The following is a 21487-nucleotide window of genomic DNA, read 5'->3' on the forward strand; positions in this document are numbered from 1 at the left end:
CTGAAAAAAAGAAACCTTTCAAAATGAGTCTTCTACTTCCCACATGTAGTTCACAAATGAAGCAACCTAAACTAAGTTCATCAAGAACTGCAGACTGTGATTTAATGTGCTAAAGGGAGGCATTGATTCCAGTTTATTCAGCCGGACAAAGTGTGGCTGAATAAATTGGACTCCATGCCACAACTACAGAAGTTGTACTTTTTCTCTGGGGTTGCATGTGAATGAATGAGATGTCCTGAAAGCAGAAGTGGAGTTTGTGTGCAGCACCGTCTGCAGAGCTCCTCATGGCCTATCATTACCAGATGTCACTCTAAGGGTGGCTGCTTAAAGTCCTAAACTCCAGCTCTCTGTCTCTTTTTCTTCCACTCCTGCCTTCCTTCCTACTTTCTTACGTTCCTTCCTCCCTCTCCCTGTCTCCTCCTCACTCCCGCAGCCCTTTTTTTTCCCCTCCTCTCCTCTCCACTTCCAGCTGTTTTTGGCTCCGAACAGCAGGAGCGGAGGGGAAGTTCTCCACCAATTGTCTGGGTCCTGAGAGGAGCTTGTTGGTCGGATCCCACCCTCCTTCTGTCTCTCTCCTCTCCCCTCCCCTCCCGTCCCGCTCGCTCTCTTCTCCCTCCTCGCCGTTCGTCTCTCCTCCCCCTGTTGTGAGAGAGCACACCTGCTTGATTTTGGCTGCACGCTCTCCGATTCAAACAACCCCACAGGCCCCGTCAGCCACTTCGTACTCTCATCCGCCCACTTGACAGGATTTTGGAAGTCAAGCTCATCTCACCGGCTTCTACTCTTCTTGCCTGGCTTCCACTGAGAACAGGTAGGTTTTACTCGTCAGTGGCTGGGAAAACTGGAAAATCTGCCGTAGATAAGATGACAGCTTTGGGTTTTGTTTCAATGCAGTAGATCATTCTCTGGAGATAGTTGCGGTGTTTTGTGAAAGGTCTCGAGATTAAGTGAGTCTGTTCATCTTTTATAAGCATTACATCGTTCCTTCCTCCCTTTCGTCCGCTCTCGTGCTGTAATATTCCAGATATGTTGCCAAGTCCTGTTCTCACAGCACTCATGACTATGTGAGGAGATTCCTTAATCAGTTCAATCTGCATACAGGACAAAAAGAGTCAAGAAAAGAGAAGCGGCTGCAGGAAAGGGGGTGTGGTGGGTCCGATCAGGCTGGTACCCAGCTTCGAATTCTTCTGGCCCCTCGGTTTCCTTTAAAGCATAAAGAGGCCCATATAATGTTTGGGGTTTACAGAGTGAGCTTGTTGTTTTCTTTGGAAAGTATTGGTTTTCAACTTGATTGATTCCAGGTTAACATCTGAGATGAAATATTGCTGGATCATCTTTTCCTTTGGAGAATCATAAAGACAAATGCAGGGAAAGGGGGGGGGGGCATCTTTGATTGTTTCATTGTGTTCTTTAACTGCCACCATAACTGGTCAAGGTTTTATATGGGGAAAAAAAGAGAGATTCCCTGATTGGTCAAACACTTTAGATTTCAGCCAGATTATGTAAATTCCAATCTCTTATCTTTCTGCTAAGAAGTGCCTGTTTCTTCTCAGCAGGAACCTAAAAAAAATTGCCCTGAAGGATCGGGGTGTGGGGGCAACGTAAAAGTAAAAGACTTAAAAGAGGAAATGAAGAAAGAGTCTTCCTTTTTTTTTCTTTTTTTTTTATCTGGCAACTCACAAAGTGCCATTAATCCTGTAATGGTACAGCTTCTTCCATCAAAGAGACATCTGAATGCTTCCCGGCAAGCCTCTGCACAACTCTCTGCTAACTCATTACATCTTTTTTCTGCGCAGAAAGGGAAGAAACTAATGTGGTTGAGCTGTAGTGAATAAAGTGAAACTGAGAGGCAAAGTGGAATCAAAAATGGCACTGTGAGTTAAATAAAAGCTACAGCAAAAGAAAGGCAGGCGCAAAGTACGAGAATAAACTCAAAGCAATGAGCAAATGGAAGTGCTGGATGAGGCAAGGCCCAGAATCTTGCACACACAGGCAGCATTTTTTCCATCTGGACTTTATTTTTCCAGGTCAAGCAGAGTAAGAGAACAATTGGGATCAAATGGACAGTAGCCAGGAACTCTCACTCTCCCTGCCCCACTTTGCTCATTGGAACGGCATAAAGTTCCACGTTTGAGCCTCTCTCCATGACCAAAGGGGTCAGAAAAGAAGAAGGAAAACTTAAAAGGGAGTAGCAGCGAGCACAGAATGGGAGGAAGAGATGCAAAGGGGAAGAAAAGGGAGAGAAGGCTGTTCCACGTCTGTGCAGAGCAGACTGATAATGAGTTTGAGGTATGATGGTTGGGTGACGGTTTTTCACACAAAACAGCTGAAATGTGGCTTAACCACTGGCTGTCTCACAGGCATGTTCGGAAAGCCCCATAAAGATCTTCCAGTTGAAGGAATCACAGTGACTGTGAGGTTCATTGGCCGGGTGTTTTAGGGGAGAGAACATTGAAAGCAGCCATTAAAGATCCGGCTGATATCCTGACTTCCCAAGAAGCTTCTGGGGATGTTTTTTGGCCATCTCTATGCACAGTTTTATAGGAAACTGCTGGCTCAGGATTAGGAACTGCTGTCATTGTTAAGACAAACTGAATCTAACTGTTTTGCATTTTAATTGTGGTTAAACTGGATTGTACATACCTGAATTAAAGCCGGTCTACACCACGGGTGGGCAACTCCTGGCCTCGAGGGCCGGTCTCCTGCAACTTTTAGATAGAGCTCTACTTCAACACACCTGAGTCAAATAATTAGGTCATTAGCAGGACTCTGGAAAACCTGACTGCACTTAGGAGGAGATTCCGCTCTTGGACCAAGGAGACATCTAAGAGTTGCAAGACACCGGCCCTGGAGGACCAGGATTGTCCACCCCTGGTCTACACAAATGATTTCTGCAGGAATTCACCGGTCTGACTTCCTTTCTTCACCTGGCTGCATAAAGCATTTTGAGATTCATTTGGCTGTGAATTGGTGCTGGTACAAATAAGCTGAACTGGACAGAACAGAAAATCCTCAGGCGTTGGAGAAACATTTCAACACCGCTGACCTCTGACTCCTCAGACGACGGTCGAAATGATGTGTTTGGGCAACCACGCGGGAGGGAAACTCGCATTCATTTGCTGACAGACTTAAAGACCTTCCCATGTTTTAAATGTCCTGTGGCCTAGTAAATACCTTACAGTGATAAATTGCTGACAGCCGCTTTGCAGACGCAAACCCAGGCCTTGGGGGAGGTGGAGGAAACAGGGAGGCAATGCACAAAGTTTAAGTATGTTTCGTGCGGTTTTTTGACTATCACTGTTGGATTTTTATGTTCACTCAGTTTGGTTTCTCATTGGTTTTCTTAGTCTGAACATTTCAAGTAAAGGTTCCAACAACATAGGAGCGAAAGTAGCAAAGAAATAAAGGGTAAATACCTTCCTCTCTCATGCAAAGGTCACGGTGCTTCCTATCTGGGAATCATTAGTAACGCTAGAAGTAAGAGACAGGAGAGTGTGGAGAGAGGGATAGATGGGAGATACAAGGAAAATGAGAAGAAGGGAGAGCAGACAAGGTGGCTGCCATCAGAGGAAATGTCACCCTCCACCCCTATTTCCTGACAAGTCATAAAACTAATGAATGATCCGTTGCAGCTAAGAGAGAAAGACTAGCAATTTGTTTATAACTGTAAAATGTTATTTGGACTAAGATAGTTTCACAGCTGTGTTATTCACCAATTTGTCCTCTGTTTACACGCTAAATGAGCATGTAATGGTCTTTTGTGACTTTTGAAATAATCAACTGATTGTATGACGTTCAAAGACAATGGAGGAACATTTCCAGTAAATGAAAGTACTACTCCAAATATAGAACTGATCTTCAAGAACTCAACAATCAAAACCAGTTTTCTTTCTTTCTTTATTTATTTATTTTTTTTAGAAGTAAGATTCTCTAAAAACAAAAAACATGTTTTGGTCTGCTATATCCACAAACCATGGCAAAGGTTAAAAGACTTGGAATTAAGTTGTAACTCACTTATGAAGGATGTTTATGATGCCGCTTGGTATTTTTGACAGTAATAGGTATTTTGTCAAAAAGACAGTCTCAATATGAAGCTCCAACATGGATTAGCTAGGTTGAAAACCCTAATATTGTCTTAGCAATATGGATTTTTCATGTGTTAATATATATTTGACTCCCATTTTGCTCCTGCTGAATGTGTTTTCATTGGCTAAAACGCCTGGCACTGGCATGGTCCCACCTCTGTTTTTATTCTTCTTACATATTTCAGTGCCATTCCTTTTGGTAATGAGCAAAGATAACCTCCAGGAAAATCCTTTCCTTCATCTTCATAAATGTAGAGCTTTGCCTTGAACATCATAAAACTTAAAGAGGATCGTTTCAGCTGCCCTCTGCTCCGTTTTCATTGAACACTTACAGAGAACACAGCCTCTCTCTCAATTTGAACCACATGGTCTGCAGTGAAAAACATCAGATCTGTTGGAAGAAATCTATATTCAACAAATAGATCAAATAAAAATGACTCTTATATGGTTTCAGTAGCTAAATAGGAAAATAAGCCATGCTCTTTTTATAGTAGCTGTTACATTTGCAGCTCTATAGCTTACTGAGAGTACATAAAACAAAAAATATCACAGTGCACCACACACAGGTATTTGGTATCCTTAAAAAAATCTCAGAATAGGCAAATATGCTGAACTGTGAAAAAAGTGATTTGGATCTACTTGCAGGATAGATTTTCTTAGATTTGCATTGCGGTTCTTAACATCTTAAAAAAGAGAAAAGCAGAAAAAACTAGTCAAACTGTTATGCAACCAGTTGGTTCACAATGAGCAACAGCTTTGAATTAGGGGAGGATGGTGATTTTTCTTTTACGGTTTCCCCCTATTAGTGGGAGGTGGATGTTTAGATGCCATGTCCTTCTTAAAAATGACACACAGACAGGGAAAAATAGAAACTAAAATTGTATTTTAAGTCTTAAAAGCATTAGCATGTACAGCTGTATTTTTATATCAGAAACAGAAACTGGAGGTTTTCTGAAGTAGCGCTCCAGCATTTTGTTTCGACTTTGCTTTAGTCTGAGCACACTAGTCCACCCTTTGCCAGGATTTTAAGTGTGTGTGCATAAACAGAGAGGAAAAAGGAAAGTTTTGGCCATCTTCCCAGTTTAGTGGATGTGTGTGACTCGAATGGTAACGAAGAAACTCCTGCCTGGGCTACAGCAGGTTGTCTCGAGTATTGTCTCCTTACATTCATCCCAACTTAATCCAGCTGAGAAAGCTTGGAAAGCCATGGATTTAAGCTATGTTTGGAATCTTAATCTTTTTTTAAACTCTTTGAATGGACATTTTTGCAAAGCTATTCTCGAGGTTTTATTTTCTAAACTTGTGCATCATCAATCTGTTGTTCTGCACCGTTTCATGACTGGGTCGTAGACGTAACACGTCAATCTCTCTCCATAGTGATATTCCACAGTCCATTCTGGATTTTTCCAGGGAATTTCCGGGCCACAAGGGATATAAAGTCCTTATGTGTTCGGGGTCTGCTTCTGGATTTTCTCCAAGTGGAATTTGGAAAACTGTCGAAGCGAGGCACCCATAAAACTTCTTGATCAGATGCCTGAACTGCCTCATTTACGGCCTAACAATGTGGAAGTACAGTTGCTCCACCCTGACCCAGATGACTCTGTTCCCGGTTGTACCTCATGATCCGAGAGTTGCATTTTGGCTCATATCTTTCATTCTGAAAAGATGTGAAATTGCACCAAACAGAGAATATATATATATATATATATAAGGGATCCCAATGACCCAACCTTTTGAAGCTGAGATTCCACATTGTGGTTAAATTTTTCAAAAACAATCATCACCTAGTTATGAGGTACAACAAAGCTCCAGTTTCCAGGTTTTTTTGCAAGAAAGGAAACTATTAATGCTAACAACACATTTTCTTGCCTATTTGCAGAATTGTTTGCAGAAAATGTTTGACTGCTTGATGGCAAGACAAATGGAAGAACATTTGAAATGGAGCACCAATAAACATGTTTGTATGCATCTGTTTATGTGCTCGTAGCCAACAGTCAAAGCAAGGAGCTATGGTCCATTAATACAGCAGTTAAATTAATGTTATTCTCAGAGTACTGGTGCTTTTATCAAGTAGAATTGGTACAGAGCGTTTCTCCTCACAGAACAGGCCAGATGTTAGTATTTTATGATTTTAATAGCTAGATGACAAGACTGACATGGTGGCTTTCGTCAGCACAGTTTTATACAACATTGAAAGTCCAATCAGTTTAACACAAGCTGGTAGAAACGATGCTTTTTTTCTGTGAAAGATTTGTGCCTGGTACCAATCAGGTGACTCAGACAAAATATCCAGTAAAAGAATCTACAAGCTCCGTTTGTCCTGGGAAGGCTATAAACATCTCAAGATGGAGAGCCACTGCTCTCAAAGTCTCCTTACAAAGTTTTGGTTGGACTGAACTGTCAGCTTTTTCAAAAGCATAAAAAGCGAACATCGCCAAGCTTAGTCAGCCTGTCAGACATTTGAATTAATCCTTCGCCTGGATCTGGTCTGTGCTTAGACTGGAGCCGGAGAATGCAATGTTTCCAACTGCTTGGAAAACTTTCCCCTGAAGTAAAACACTGACACGCATAATTCCAGATTCAGACTGAACGTGTAAAAGATGTCTTAACACGTCATATGCTCAAAACGGGAGACAAAACACTTGGATGGATGTGATTTCAATCCTCAACATACTGGAGCCGTACAGTTTGATAAAGTACTGGCTTCTGTGGACAGAGACTATAATTACTATTGGGTCAGAGCGTCTCTCTCAGCTCTCATTCCTTGACCTGACGTAACCCTAACCTGCATTTATGATGGTCAGCTATTTCCATCTCACACAGACATCAAACACTGTAAAGATTTTAACTTGCATCTCTTGTTGGTTTCTGTTGTTCCTCTGAAGATTTTCTTCTCCGTTTGACCTCAACTCTTATGAATGAAAACTCCACGTTGCCAGAGGTACTGGGATGGCTGCCATTGATCACTTTTAAATTTTATTGACATCCTCTTCTTGATTTTTGGGCTCTTGTGCACAGTTGGCACACTGTTTGTAGATAAAGCCCTTAAAGCTAAGCACATTTGGACTTTTCATGTCGGAAAACCTTTCAATGTGGTTGAATTTAAACAATTCTTCATAGTGGGCCAGAATTCATCCACAGTGATGTAAGAAACTCATTAACAGGTATAATAAACTCTTAATGGGAGCTACTGCTGCCAAGAGTGGTACAGGTAATGATTAGGCACATTTACTACTTTATCAAACAGAGCCAGTTGTGTAGCTTGTTCCTTGGATAAACTAAATCATCATTTGAAAACTAAATTTTTTGTTTTGTTTGGGTTAAATTTATGTTACAAAAATTTGCACCAATGCATTTTAATGTGACACAAAGAAAAACAGATGAAATGTGTAAGAAAGAAGACACTTTTTCACAGCAAAATTTATTATATATAGGGTATGTTGCAAAATGATTAAAAAAAAACAAAACATGAGCTTTATCAAGATAGGACACAGTCACAAGACAAAAATAAATAAATAAATAAAAAAAATCAAAGGCACAGCCCATCATCATTACAGATCATTTAAATGGGCTGAGAGTTGCTTTTAGGCTGTGGCCAAATGCTGGTCTTGGGCAGGTTTCCCCATCCCGATCATGATGTTTGGGTCAAGGTCCGCTGGAGCTGCGGCTTAAACCAGCCCTTCAATTATTGTGGCACCGCGTCGGATGGAACAGCTTTTGGATTCTTACCAGAGTTTTCTTTTCCTTTTTTTTTTTGGATTGTGATTCAATGCTTTGTAAAAAAAAAACAAAAACGAGAGCGACTCGACTGTACGTGGGTGTGGGTGTCTGTGGAAAAAGGTCGGGAAGTTTGTACAGATGTCTGGTGTGTGTCTGATTTTAAGACAACGTCCACATGTGTCATCTAAGTCATGTTGAAACTTAGAAATTGACAAGGACGCGTGACGCTCCCACTGATTTCTGCTTCCATAGTAAATAGAAACTCCCTGATGCTGTTGACACCCACTACTAATAGAAAATGCTTGGCAGACACTCAATCTCTGTGATTTATTACGTTCAAGCAGGAGAAAACATGGAACAGTGGTCTACAGTTGTAGCTATGCAGCTTCCTGCAATGCATTCCCTGCGTGTTTCTGTAAAAGTTAATGCAGATGTGGCAGTAGCCAGTGGTGTACTCATCATCTTTAGAAGAAGATTGGCTAGTCATAAATGGACAAAAAGTGAGCAAAGAAAATGAATAATTTATAGATATGGGGATTTTTTTTCCTTTTTTTCTTTTTCGTCAGATGCATTCAGTCATTGTTTAACCACTTTTGGTGGTGTCAAAATGAGTGCTTAGTCTAGAAAAAGGAATAGATAAACAGTTTATGGAGGGAGAATGAAGGGAAATCCCTACAGAGTGTATCATCAGTTAGGAATAACTACTTTTATGGATTTTTCCATTTCATAAAAAAATGTTAAACAGTCTGAAAAGCACTCAAACCATCAGAAAGCACCAAAGGTCAGTAATAATTAAGAGATAAATGGATTACTAACAGAAATTGCTGACTAAAACAGCCAAACTAAAAGTAGACAAATGATTTTTTGTTTAAAATATGAAGCATTTTCCACTTAAAGCAATGCACACTGTTGGACAGCTGGCTGAAAGAAGACTGCTACACTTTTCTCTAGCTTAAAAGAAAAGCAAATTTGGCTTTTTTGGAATCATTTCCATTTACAAAAAAAACCACAAAATGCCATGTTGTGGACACCAAAAGAGCCCCAAACATCACTCAGTACACTAATGTTATTTTTGAACTACTGTTTTTAAGCCTGCAGGCTAGCTAGCCAAGCAAACAATACAACTAACTAACCAGTTAATTTCAAGTTCTTGTACAATAAAGAGCAGGATGAACACTGGAATTCCACTTGTCAAGTTTTTGCACTGAAATAAAGCAATAAAAGATTAATATTACAGTTAACAATATTATAAAACTAATTGTCAATGTTATTTTTTGAGCATGAAAATTTTTGTTTTCTTTTACAAAATAAAGTATTATATTTATTTTTTCAAGATTCTTTACTAAATTACACAAAGCCATGAAATGATTTCTCAGTATTTTTAATCCAATGAGAATGTAATACTGCCTAATGAAGAATTTTTCTTTTTGTACATAATGTAACTATAAAGTAAAATGGAAATACTCAGGCACATTTACCTCAAAACATAGCTGTTTGGGGTTTTTTGGGGGGGGGGTTTGGCATATTGGTGGACAATGCATATTAACCCAAACACTGCCATTCGTACTGCCTCCAAACGCCTTTCATGCAAACAGTAGCAGCATCACAACCAGCATATTCCACCTGTTTTCAGGCATCTATAATGCAATCAACTCGCCTGTGACGTAAATCCCAGATTCAAGTTTAGACTCCTAAGGCAAATCAAACCGAGCAAAACTTTTTGCCTTCCACCAAAAACTGAACATTTGTCCTTTAAAACCTTAATTGTAATTAAAACCCTCAGCAGTCACAATATTTTGGGGGGGGTGGGGGTTTCTGAGTAACGCTGCACCAGAAGTGGTATTTGAAGAACAGATCTAGTTTTGGAACTAATACTTTCCAATGTGACTTTTGCAGGCTCCCTGCGAGCAGCACCATGCGGACCGCCTGCCTCTCCCTGCTTCTGGTCACTGCCTGCTGGGCTCTGCCATTCCATCAAACCGGCTTCCTAGACTTTATGATGGAGGACGACGCTGGATCGGGGGTTGATCCAATCGGGCCCATCCCCCCTAATGGCCCTGCAGGACCGAAGTGCCCATTCAGATGCCAGTGTCACCTTCGTGTGATCCAGTGCTCTGACCTTGGTAAAGCAGCACAAACCCAAATGGTTGCTTGCATGAAAGAAAAGTGCAACTCATTTTTTAATTTTTCTATTTAAAAAATGTCCTTTTCAGAGTGAATCTAGACTGCACCACGTCCTGATCTAGTAGGAACGTTGCAATTATTCAGTTCTGACTACCTTTGCTACATAGTTTACAAAAGTTTCAAGACCTCTGGAACTCAAAATAAATGAAAACCTTAAATGAAAGCCACCTCTCAGAGTTATTTGCAAATCAGGAGTATCAATTATATGTTGATAGGCATTAATAATGTCATCCAACTGCAGATCCTGCCTACAGTACAAGGTGGGGTTTAGATGAGGGGACAATGTAGAAATTTGCCTAAATTAATATCTCTACCTAAGCTTTTTATTAAGTATTTTAATGCCTAAACATAAAAAATAGCAAATGGAAACACCAATAAATGCCTGAGATACATTAAGAAGTAAAAACATCTCCTGAAGGTTTTCTTTCCTTTGGAATCTATCCAAACTCAAAATCATAATCAAATAAGAGTTCCTGCCTCAGTTTTTGTAAGGATATGTTTACGATGACCACAATAAAGTTGTGCAACGACTTTCAGTTGGCACAGTTTCTGCAGTGCAAACTTGTAATTTCAAAGCATCGTGCACCACTGTCAAAACAGTCAGGCTTAATTTATATAATCCAATGAAATTAACATTCACTAAGCACTCCTCCAGCCTCATTATAGCAACTCATTTGTTAGATTATCAACCCTACATGTTGATGGAGATGCCACCTTTGGGATTCCAAAAAAATATAAATGCAGTGAAGTAGTGAAGTCACATCAAGTGCCTCCACATCCATTTTCTCCTTGCAGTCTTCCATTTGATTCTTTGGCCCAGATTTCAGAGTACTACGCCCAGTTTATTGTACCAGGCCTTGAGGTCAGATGGGCAGCTGCAGTAGTTTTACTGAAATCAAACCAAGCTGAGCTATGCTTTAAAAGGAGAGTAAGTCACCGACCCACCCACCTAAACCCGGCTCGGTCATTCGACGGGTGTATTGTGTTACACATTACTGCAAAGTTCTCCAGAGAACATGAGGCCATGTGTTGATATGTTAATCGCTCACAGATGCTTTGAGTCTTGCTTCACTTCCTGTAACAAATGCATGATCTGCTCTTTCTGAGAAATTAGTTTTCTTAAACATTGGGGAAGATTAAAGCTTTCTCTCAACTTTGGAAAGTCCTGAGCAACCCCTAAAACAATCCAGGATGTGTTTCTCAGCAAAATGCTTACTTTACAATTACTTGGTGACCTCTTTTTACTTATGCGTAATCTAAACAGTTTTTTCAGTCATTGTGCTTGATGTTTGCTTAATCTGATGTATAGAGTATACAGCAGTTTGAGTCATCCCTGCAGACACTGTCATAGAAATAGCACCTATTACATAAAAAAGGAAAGACAGGCAGTAGGATTAGATTTTTTTTTTCTTTTTTTGGGGGGGGATGTTTGGAAAGGGAGAGGCTTGTTCTTGAAGAGAAAAGATTAGGGGGAAGGGAAACGGACCAACTGGGGATTCTGTGAGAGTGAAATAAAACAGCAGCAGACAGAAAGGAGATGCTTTGGATCCAGAGGATCAATCAGAATGCAAATTATAAGGCAACTGTATTTACTTCAGAAGAGTTGATGTGTCAAATGTTAACGATAAAGACAGTTTAAGTGAATAATGGTCATTTCCGTTTGGCTTTGTACCCCCAAAGATGTCGCCCTTTGTCTGGGTCCTTGACTGCTGCATAAGCTCTGCTGTCACTGAACCCACATCTGCTTCCCAGACCTGCTGGCATACACACACGCGCACACACACACTCTGCGGCTCAAACATGAGCAGGAATAAGCATCAGTGTTCAAACTCATACAAGCACAAGCCATACTGACGTCTCTGCTCTTCTTTCTGCAGTACTTTTAATGGAACCAAACTGGATAGTTTTCACACCTCAATCTTTTAAGATGTCTTTTTGGGAGGCATGTTGGATGTGGAAGGCATATTTTCCCAGTTTCTATTTTTATTGCTTTATAAAATGGTTTAACTAAGCAAGCAAGCCGAGGCCTACGGTGGTTTTGATGTTGTCCTGGTGTCTTTTGTGACCTTCTGGATCAATTGGAGTAGTTTTGATAGGTTAGCCACTCCTGGGCAGGTTCATCACATTTCTGTGGTTTCAATAGCTGTCACTGTTATCTGTGTCCCAAAGTCTTAGAAATAACTTTATAACTTTTCCTTTACTGATATTTAAAACTGTTTCTCACTTCTTGCTATTTTTTCATTAGATTGAGTCATAATGTCTTACTTTTTGAGATTGTTCAGCTTTGTGTTGTCAGACTATTTCTCTATTTAGGTGATTTTTTTGAAAAAACTCACCTCTGGTTGTGGCTGGTGAATAGCAAATAATCTAAAATCTGTGTAATCAGAGTCACTTTACTTAACAAGAGGAGGTTGTTTTTATACGTAAGACTAGTTTGGTTTAATTTCATCATTTGCTGGAAGGAGAAACATTCAAAATTGAAAGTGTTTGATGATAATCAATCCATGTTGCCCAATCACTGATCAATCTACTGGAAAGGAAACCTTTGAGAAAAATGTGCTTAATATTCTGATTTTTGTTGTGCTTTCTGAGTGCACATTTGGTATATTGTCATATAATGTGTAATATATACTATCTTAATGTTATGTAATTTGTTAATAAATACCTAAAAAGCGTGTTTTCATGTCTTATAAGTGAGCCAAAAATAATGTACAGTACAGTGATCAATTTATTTCAGCATATTTCTCAGGGTTTGTGGATGTATGCAGAAGGATGAGCCAGTCTGACTTTTCTCAAAGTAAATGAGGCAGCGACCGCAAACAGCTGTGATGGTTTGTGGATCATTCACAAACCATTTTCAGTTGGAAAAGCTGACAGAGGAAAAAAAACAGCTTGCAAGAAGTGATGTTTGTCTGCAGTCATCACAGGTTTTTGGGCCAAAGGTTAGGTAGACCAGAAACTCAAGGAGAGTCATTCTTTGTTAAATAGTTTATTAAATGTCTCTTTGTTTTAAATAAAAACTCTCTATTTTGAGTTGTTGTGTGTGCACTGAGACGTATCTCCTGTCTTTGTGAAGTTTTTTTTGTTTTGTTTTTTTAAACTGTCCACCTCACCAGACTATAGGACTTTCAAAACAGATGGGATTTTCTGTAACCGAATGCCAAGTAAAACAGTTTTGTGTGACTTTGCTGTCCAGGTATGCAGTTGCTTATTTACTCCAAAGGAAATTTGTTTTAGGGTCGATTTCCACCATATGTGCCTCCGAGCACAAAAAATAGTTGCTTAGTCGTCCAGGAAAGCCACTGTTTTGAAAACTTTAAGGACTATAAAGCAACATTCCGGGATTTATTTTTTTTACTTTCATTGAGATAAATATTCATGTGAGAATAAACAGCAGTCAAGCATCTCTTTAGAGTTTAAACAAGGCAAATGTTAGTACAGTGCCATTCATACACAGGGCAATTCAAAGTTACACACAAGAAAAGATATATATATATATATATATATATATATATATATATATATATATATATATATATATATATATATATATATATATATATATCTGAAACATCTCAGGTTTTCAGGGAGTTGGATCTGAAACTAAAGCTTCCTCCTCTTGATAACAATTTCCGTGAGGGAAAATCCCAAATGGGATTAATAAAGTTTTCTATAATTTCCTTTTTCTGTCTATCTACACAGATCAAGATCTCATTATGTATTTAGACAGATAAACATTTACTTAAATGCTCTCTGCTTTTCAGACAGCAGTCAATTTATTTTTTTGGAGTTTTTTTACATGCTCCATACGATTTTACCTCAATCAACTTTTATTTATCGTTCATAAAATTTGTTTAACTTTACACTTTGTACTAACCTAGCTCTGTCTGTTAGAGGACGTCAGCAGAACATCCACCTTAGCTGTTTCTCTTGTGAATTTCACCATCAGGTCTAAAGGAAGTTCCTGCTGACATTCCTGATGATGCCACTTTGCTGGACCTGCAGAACAACAAGATCACCGAGATCAAAGAGAGCGATTTCAAGCACCTGAAAGGATTACACGTAATTACCGTTGCCATGTATTTATTATTTTTCATGTCTAAATAATTGGTGTTATTCCCAGTAATATTGCTGTTGTACAAATTAGAAGAACTCGAACAGGAAAGACCAATACTAGACATAATTGCTTATCAACACAGATCTGAAAACGTCAAAGACAAAATACAAAAATATGTGGAGAAAAAAACGTAACAGACTTGCTGCATGCAGTGTGATAAAACCAAGCTGCTGTAATTTAGGAGTAAAGTCACCACAAAAAGGGCCTGGAAAAATGAGGTATAAATGATGTTCCCAAAATAAGGTCAAATACTTTACATCCATCCTTCTTCTGACACCCTGGTCCCCTAATGGGGTTGGGAGGTGCTGGTGCTCATCTCCAGCTAACGATCCGGGCGAGAGGCGAGGTTCACCCTGCCCACAATCTGTCGCAGGGCAACACAGAGACAGGGAGGACAAACAACCATTCACACACACACACACACCTAGGGAGAATTTAGAGACCAATTAACCTGACAGTCATGTTTTTGGACTGTGGGAGGAAGCAGGAGAACCGAGAGAAAACCCACCATGCACAGGGAGAACATGCAAACTCCATGCAGAAAGACCCTAGGTTAGGAATCAAACCCAGAACCTTCTTGCTGCAAGGCAACAGTGCTACCAACTGCGCCACTGTGCAGCCCTCAAATACTTTACATAAGAGTGAAATTCAAGTCTTGAATTGGATCACTAGTGATTTGAACAGTAGATTGTCTAGACTGCAGCTGCCAAGCTTCTGTCCAAGGTAGGCTCGGCTGCTGAAGCAACAACATGGACTCCCGTTTCTCCTTAGAATATACTTTAAGATTTTTAGGAGCTCTGCATGAGCAGGTGTCAGCTTACAACAGGAGAAGGAGAAGACAGAGCGTTTTCTGAAAAGCTAGTAAAATCCTGATTTTTTTTATTTGATTTTGATTAATCTCTCATTTTACTGTCGATTTTGAAGTACTTTCTGGCCTACATATATATTGAAAGGAGCTATATAAATAATCTTATTACTTCATTTTAAGTCAGCTACATCACTTATATATCTACACTAATACTACTAAAATTCCCAGGTGAAAATAATTGATTTATTCTGTGGTGTAGTGGTGTTACACCTTCTAACTCTTGCACCTGCCACATTTATTGTAAATTCCTCAGTCGGAGAGCAGAAGCTGCTCCACTATAATGTTTCTTTTCCCTTAACCAGAAAGACCCAGACACCTAACACTACATCCTCTCTCTTTGCCAGGAGAAAAGCTTTAGGCATAACTCATATGTCAAATATATATATATATATATATCATGGAGTGCGGTTTGCAATATTTTTAGAAATTTATGAGAACGTGTTAAAGAATCTCTTAATGTAATCCCAGGGATATAACGTTCTCATTTATTCTACTTTGGAAGCCAAATTTCTGTGGAGGTCGTGGTTTCCTGGACTTGGCAGCAGGAAGATGTTTATGATTTCTCTGGTATTTTTCCATATAGGCTCTCTTCCTCGTGAACAACAAGATCACCACCATCCACCCTAAAGCGTTCAGCCCTCTGACCAAGCTGCAGCGGCTCTACCTGTCCAAGAACATGCTGAAGGAGATGCCGGCCAACATGCCCAAGAGCCTGCAGGAGCTTCGCATCCACGAGAATCAGATCACCAAGATCAAAAAGGCCTCCTTCCAGGGGATGTCCCAGGTCATCGTGATGGGTATGAGACCGAAGAAAAATATTTTAAATCCACCTAACTTGGAATACTTAAATGTGATTATGGTAGACATAGACGTATCCTTTGATTTTCTTGCAAATCTTCACCATGTTGCGGTTTTCTGCACTGCTTGAATGCTCAAAACAATTTTGGTTTGAATCTTTTGAACATTCTTGGAAGAAGCAAACTTCCATACCCAACTAATTATTTATTTTGGGGGTTTTTTTAGAACTTGGGTCCAACCCTCTGAAGAGCGCAGGAGTTGAAGCTGGTGCCTTCGCTGACCTGAAGAGGGTCTCCTACATCCGCATTGCAGACACTAACATCACAGAGATTCCTAAAGGTAAGGATTCGTTTCCACAGTTTGCCGCAAGCAAGAATTAAAGTCAAATGCATTGAAGTTAACAATTAGATTGGTGATTGTAGTTGCAAAAGATGTGGATCATCTTTTGTATCTTTATCAGATCTCAACTCCCCAGATTATATGCTGATAAACACGATCTCTGCAGGGACTGCTACACTTTTCTTCCCATTTGAACAAAATTAACTTGTCAAGATATTTCTGGATGTGAAAAAGATGACTGACATGATGATGAAACAAAATATTGTCACGATGTGCAGTTAGCAGAGGTGGTGAGGCAGACGCCAGGTTGGAGTGAATGATGGTTATTTAATGATGAAATAAATTGCAAAAGCACAATAATTCAAAGTCAAAAATCCAGGCAGCACAGATGAGCGAAAGGCTAATGCTCACTACTGGTAGCAACTGGTACAACTGAATAACAGACGGCAGACAAGACAAGGCCAGACAGCAAGACAGATTAGACAAGGACCCAACAAGGAACAAGGAAAACTGGTGGGATTAAATACAGAGAGGGTAATCAGGGAACGAGACACAGCTGGGAACAATCAAGGGGTAGACAGGACAACAGGAGACCCAATAAACACAGAAACCTAAAAGAAACACAAAGAAAACTCAAATCCTCACAAATGTATTATTATTTTAACAGAAGACTTGGTAGAAATAATTGTTCAGTTTTGATTGAAATGCACATTTCTTGAAATCTTTTTATAGACTGTGAAAAAGGAATATTTTGACTCTGATTTTTGAGAATTACATGTTTCAAGCGAGCTTATTGTTGTCTAACAATAAGAGTAGGTTCTGATCAGAACCAGAAACCTACATATTTTATCATGATCATTACAAGCTTTACCAGAAACTTTAAAATAAAATTCAGAAAAAGTAAAAGCAGATTAAAAACTAGTTAATTTGTGTTGTTGTGAACTGATGACATCTGTGGCCAGGCACCGATGGTCTTCAAGGACTGACAAGTTGAAGATTTTTTTAAAAATTTGGGTTTTTCATTTTGAATCTGTGTCTAAAACTATCTGCTAACAACTGAATTTGTCTGTCATCCGTCAGTGGACTGAGCTTATCTTGTACTTCAGAACGACACATTTCATCTTTGCTTCGGTACTTAAAGTTTAATTCAGCTGTGAAGAATTACAATCAACCAGTTCTGAGCTGAGGAGCACAAATATGTGCGGCTTAGCTTCTCTTTCAGCTCTTGGCGATGCATTCGCAGTTGATTTATTCGCTGTAGAGTCACAAATTAACATAAAGTATTTTCCAAGAGTTTAGAATTAAATTCTTCTGCTCAAAACCACAAAAATTACAAGTTTAGCTGTTTACCCTCTGAAAAGAGTCTGTGAAAAGGGATTCGATTTAAAAACCCAGAACATTTTGCTTTGATGAGTGAGTTGAAATTATTTCGTGGCGTTCCTCAGCTCGGACTTGATGGTAATCCTGTCTCATTTGGGTTTGCAGGTCTTCCTAGCTCTCTGTCTGAGCTTCACTTGGATGCAAACAAGATCACCAAGGTGACATCCAGCTCCCTGAAAGGCCTGAAGAATCTGGCCAAGTAATAAAAATGCTACTTCTCTTTCCAGCTTTGCTTGCTGCCTTGCTGTAAACCAGCATTGATGCCAACAGTAAACATTTTCAGAAGCATAAATGCTCACAGCTTTGTTTGCCTCTAAACATTCGTAAATCACTCCAGTGAAAGATGATTGAAAGCAGCATGTGTACGATGAAAAACCTTTATGCTCATTTCCCTACAGTGGCTTTATCTTCCTTTATTGTATAAAAACTTTTACAGTATCGCTCCGTTTTTCAAATCGTGGCAGTTGTGCTCGTTTGTCTTTGGTTCTTAAAGACGTGACTCATTCCTGCGCTTATTTTCCTTGCAGGCTCGGCCTGAGCTACAATGAGATCAGCACTGTGGAAAACGGCAGCCTAGCTAACATGCCACATCTGAGAGAGCTGCACTTGGATAACAACGCTCTGACCAGCGTTCCTCCTGGCCTGCCTGACCATAAATACATCCAGGTACACAATGGCTCCAGAATTATAGGTAGTCTCGAATGCCAACATGTTGCTAATCCCGGCGTCATCACGTAAATTGCTCCGAGAAGAGTTTCTGAAACTAATATTCTCCATTTGCAGTCAAGAATAAATGAAGAAATAAAAAAAAAAAAGAAACAAAGAAACAATTAGATATTCAATTCTTGTTTTACGTTTGGAAACTGAGCTGATTTATTTGTCAGGTGCGCTCTAATACACAGCAGATGTCTAAGGGAATTTTCCAATAGATATCTGGCCACACACTGATCCAACAAACCATGATACTTCCAGCTCCATGATTCACATGGAGGCTTTGTTTTTATGAGGTTCTTTCCCAATAATGTTGTTTTTGGTTAATGCTAAACATGTCTTCTGTTCTGGTTTCCAAATAAGACAAACTAAGATTCATTTGGCTAAAACTGCTTCTCCTGAAGTCCTGTTTTTTGTCTACATGCTCTCTGGCAAACTTTATTCTGGATTTGTGTTTTTCTTATGGACCCTGAAAGTTACATTTTCTGATTATGCACCTATATTAAAACTGGAATTACTTTGATGACATGTTATGATCTTTAGAGACATGTTTTAGCATCTTGCAGTCTGCATTCAGGGTGGATCTGCTTGGATGACCAAACTTGGACATGATGACACTGGTTTCTAAACTTCTTTATATGAAGACTTTGTTCCTTAAGGTCAAAGGTTTTATTTTAAATTCTTTTGAGATCTCGTTATATTCCTCACCGAACTTCAATAAGCTGTGATGCCATCTTCTCAAAAGCCTCTACCAGCTCTTTTGAAAACAGCATGTTTACTCTTAACTCAACAATCAGTAACACACCAAAGAAAATGTCTGAGGCTTAAACAGGGTAAACCTCCAATATACAAGGGATGTTGTATCATAGAGAGATTGAAACATGAGTAAATCGTCAGAGCGCTGAAAGACTAACAAATTCAGATGACTTTAGCAATTTCAAATAACTCAAAATGTAAAAGTCCTGGTTCAGTAGGATAAAATGCAATATTATGGGATAATGACTATTCACACTTTCCTAAGAGAATGTTGTTAAGCTTGTTGCTTTTTGTTCTATTGAAAATCCTAAACGTTTCTGATAAAAAACTATTCAAGGTAGGAATATAGTTATCAATCTTTTCTCAGTGCACTTCAGTGCAGTGCATCTTATTTATGTTAAATGTGCCAATCGATGTGCGATTGATGCACCGAAGTGATCCTTATATATATATATATATATATATATATATATATATATATATATATATATATATATATATATATATATATATATATATATATATATATATATATATATATATATATATATATATATATATATATATATATATATATATATATATATATATATATATATGTTACCAAAGCAACGTCTCTGTATAGATTTGTGGTTTTGTAATCTCTACTCCTACTGACAGCCTAGTGATGAATGAGCAGCATACGCGAAGGATTCTGAATGTTTGACTTATCTGAGCAATTCATCTAGAGACATATCATCACTTTTATTTACCTTTTCTTCAGAAACCTAAATTATAGCTGTGCCCGTCTCATTTACTAACCACATATTGTAATTATTTCAATCCTGTCTCCAGGTGGTCTACCTCCACGCCAACAAGATTGGCGCTGTGGGAACGGAGGACTTCTGCCCCCCTGGCTTCAACACCAAGAAGGCCATGTACTCGGGTATCAGCCTGTTCAGCAACCCGGTACCCTACTGGGAAGTTCAGCCAATCACCTTCCGCTGCGTCTTCGACCGCTCTGCTATTCAGCTCGGAAACTACAGGAAGAAGTAGAGCCGAGCTCCTCCGCGAGCAAGAATGTGTTTATAGATGAGAGCGTGAACGTTTTGCAAGTGTGTGTTAGACCATAACCCCACAACACTGACTCCCACCACTTCTCCTTTCCACCACTGCCAGCGTACAAATTATGACGTATTAATCTACACTCTGCTTTCCAAAGCTCTAGCAGACATGGACCTTAAACACAACATTCCTCTCTCAATATTTAGCTTCAAGGTTTGTGGAGCGGTCATACACACGGCTCATAGTAAACACTCGCACATCTCGGTGGGACTCACACACAACATATCATTCATGGAACTAGTTAAGCAATTCATTTCTTTGATTTTACGTTTTTTTTTGCATATGTGTTTCAGCGCATTAATTTGCAAATGTTAATTAATTCAGTGGTTCAACACAGAGACGAACCCAGACCAAAAAGACGCCTCGCTCTGGGGGAGCGATGTCACAAATCCCACTCAGTTCACCTTTGTCTTCCTCTATTCATTATACAGCTGGCCTGCAGAGCAGGCAGCAAGAGCAACCTGTGTTTTAAACGACCAATAACAGCTGATTTTTTTTTATTATTATTATTTGGTATGTACTAGCTAATGCCTGTGTAATATGAATGGCTTCCAGAGTGTAACATCAACAAACTGCACAGAACTCAGCTCTCCATTTGTCTTGTATTTACTTAAAAATAGAGATAAAAGCAACCGTGTCTTGTTCTACATTGTGATTTCTTTTGCTTACAGCAGTGTAGTTTTTACATGTTCATCATATTCCATCTTCTGTTTCTCTCCCCAGCGTTTTCCTCAACACGAGTTGAAAATGGCTTCCGAAAGTTAGAATAAACAATATATGTCTTGAAGAGATGATGTCACTTCCAAAGATTATATGCATGCTCTTAATTTTTACCTTTCGACTTGAACCAAGTGCTTTTGAAGTCATTTGTTAATGCGCTTATGTGTTTCCCTATTTCCTTTTTCTTTTTTTTCCTACTTGTCCTTTCTCTCTTCAACCGTCATGAAAAATTGGAGGGTGCGTCCAAAGCGCCCACGTTGGTGTGAATGTTGTATGTATAGACGCTGTATATAAATGTTGTATAAAAACCTCTCAATGCTTAAAGGCACAAGGCACTTACCTTAGCTCAGACTTAATATATCAGCAGGAAAGGTGTTTCTCTTTTTTTTTCCCGGGGTGGGGGCTCCAGCTAAGGTGTCCTAAACAAAATAAAAGTACTAATAAAAATGTAGCATTTCTGTTTATGTTTGAAATTTTCTGAATTTTCGTCAGTATTAATGTGGGAATTGGCTGGAAAAACTGACTAACAAGCACACAAGACAAGACACATAATAGCACGAAAGATGTTCATTGGGTAAACTACTGACTTGTTGGTAAGTAGTTTGCATTCAATTGATTATCGGTTGGTTAATCAGCATTTAACATATATGTAATTCTTTATATAACTACTGATTTTCACTAACCTACACTGGCTTGCAAAAATAT

The 21487-nt window shown here is 39.1% G+C and overlaps 1 protein-coding gene across 1 annotated transcript; it reads left to right on the top strand.

Annotated features, from left to right (window-relative positions):
* Positions 1–441: 441 nt before the first annotated feature.
* dcn (decorin) lies at positions 442–21246 on the top strand. The gene is made up of 8 exons (XM_044107710.1): positions 442–811; positions 9702–9928; positions 13939–14051; positions 15558–15771; positions 15998–16111; positions 17597–17690; positions 18019–18157; positions 19793–21246. Exons 2-8 carry the CDS (start codon positions 9721–9723, stop codon positions 19991–19993), a joined length of 1083 nt encoding a protein of 360 aa, XP_043963645.1. The 5' UTR covers positions 442–811; positions 9702–9720; the 3' UTR covers positions 19994–21246.
* Positions 21247–21487: the final 241 nt, after the last annotated feature.

Source organism: Gambusia affinis, linkage group LG23 (genome assembly GCF_019740435.1).
Source record: "Gambusia affinis linkage group LG23, SWU_Gaff_1.0, whole genome shotgun sequence".
Taxonomy (NCBI): Eukaryota; Metazoa; Chordata; class Actinopteri; order Cyprinodontiformes; family Poeciliidae; genus Gambusia; species Gambusia affinis.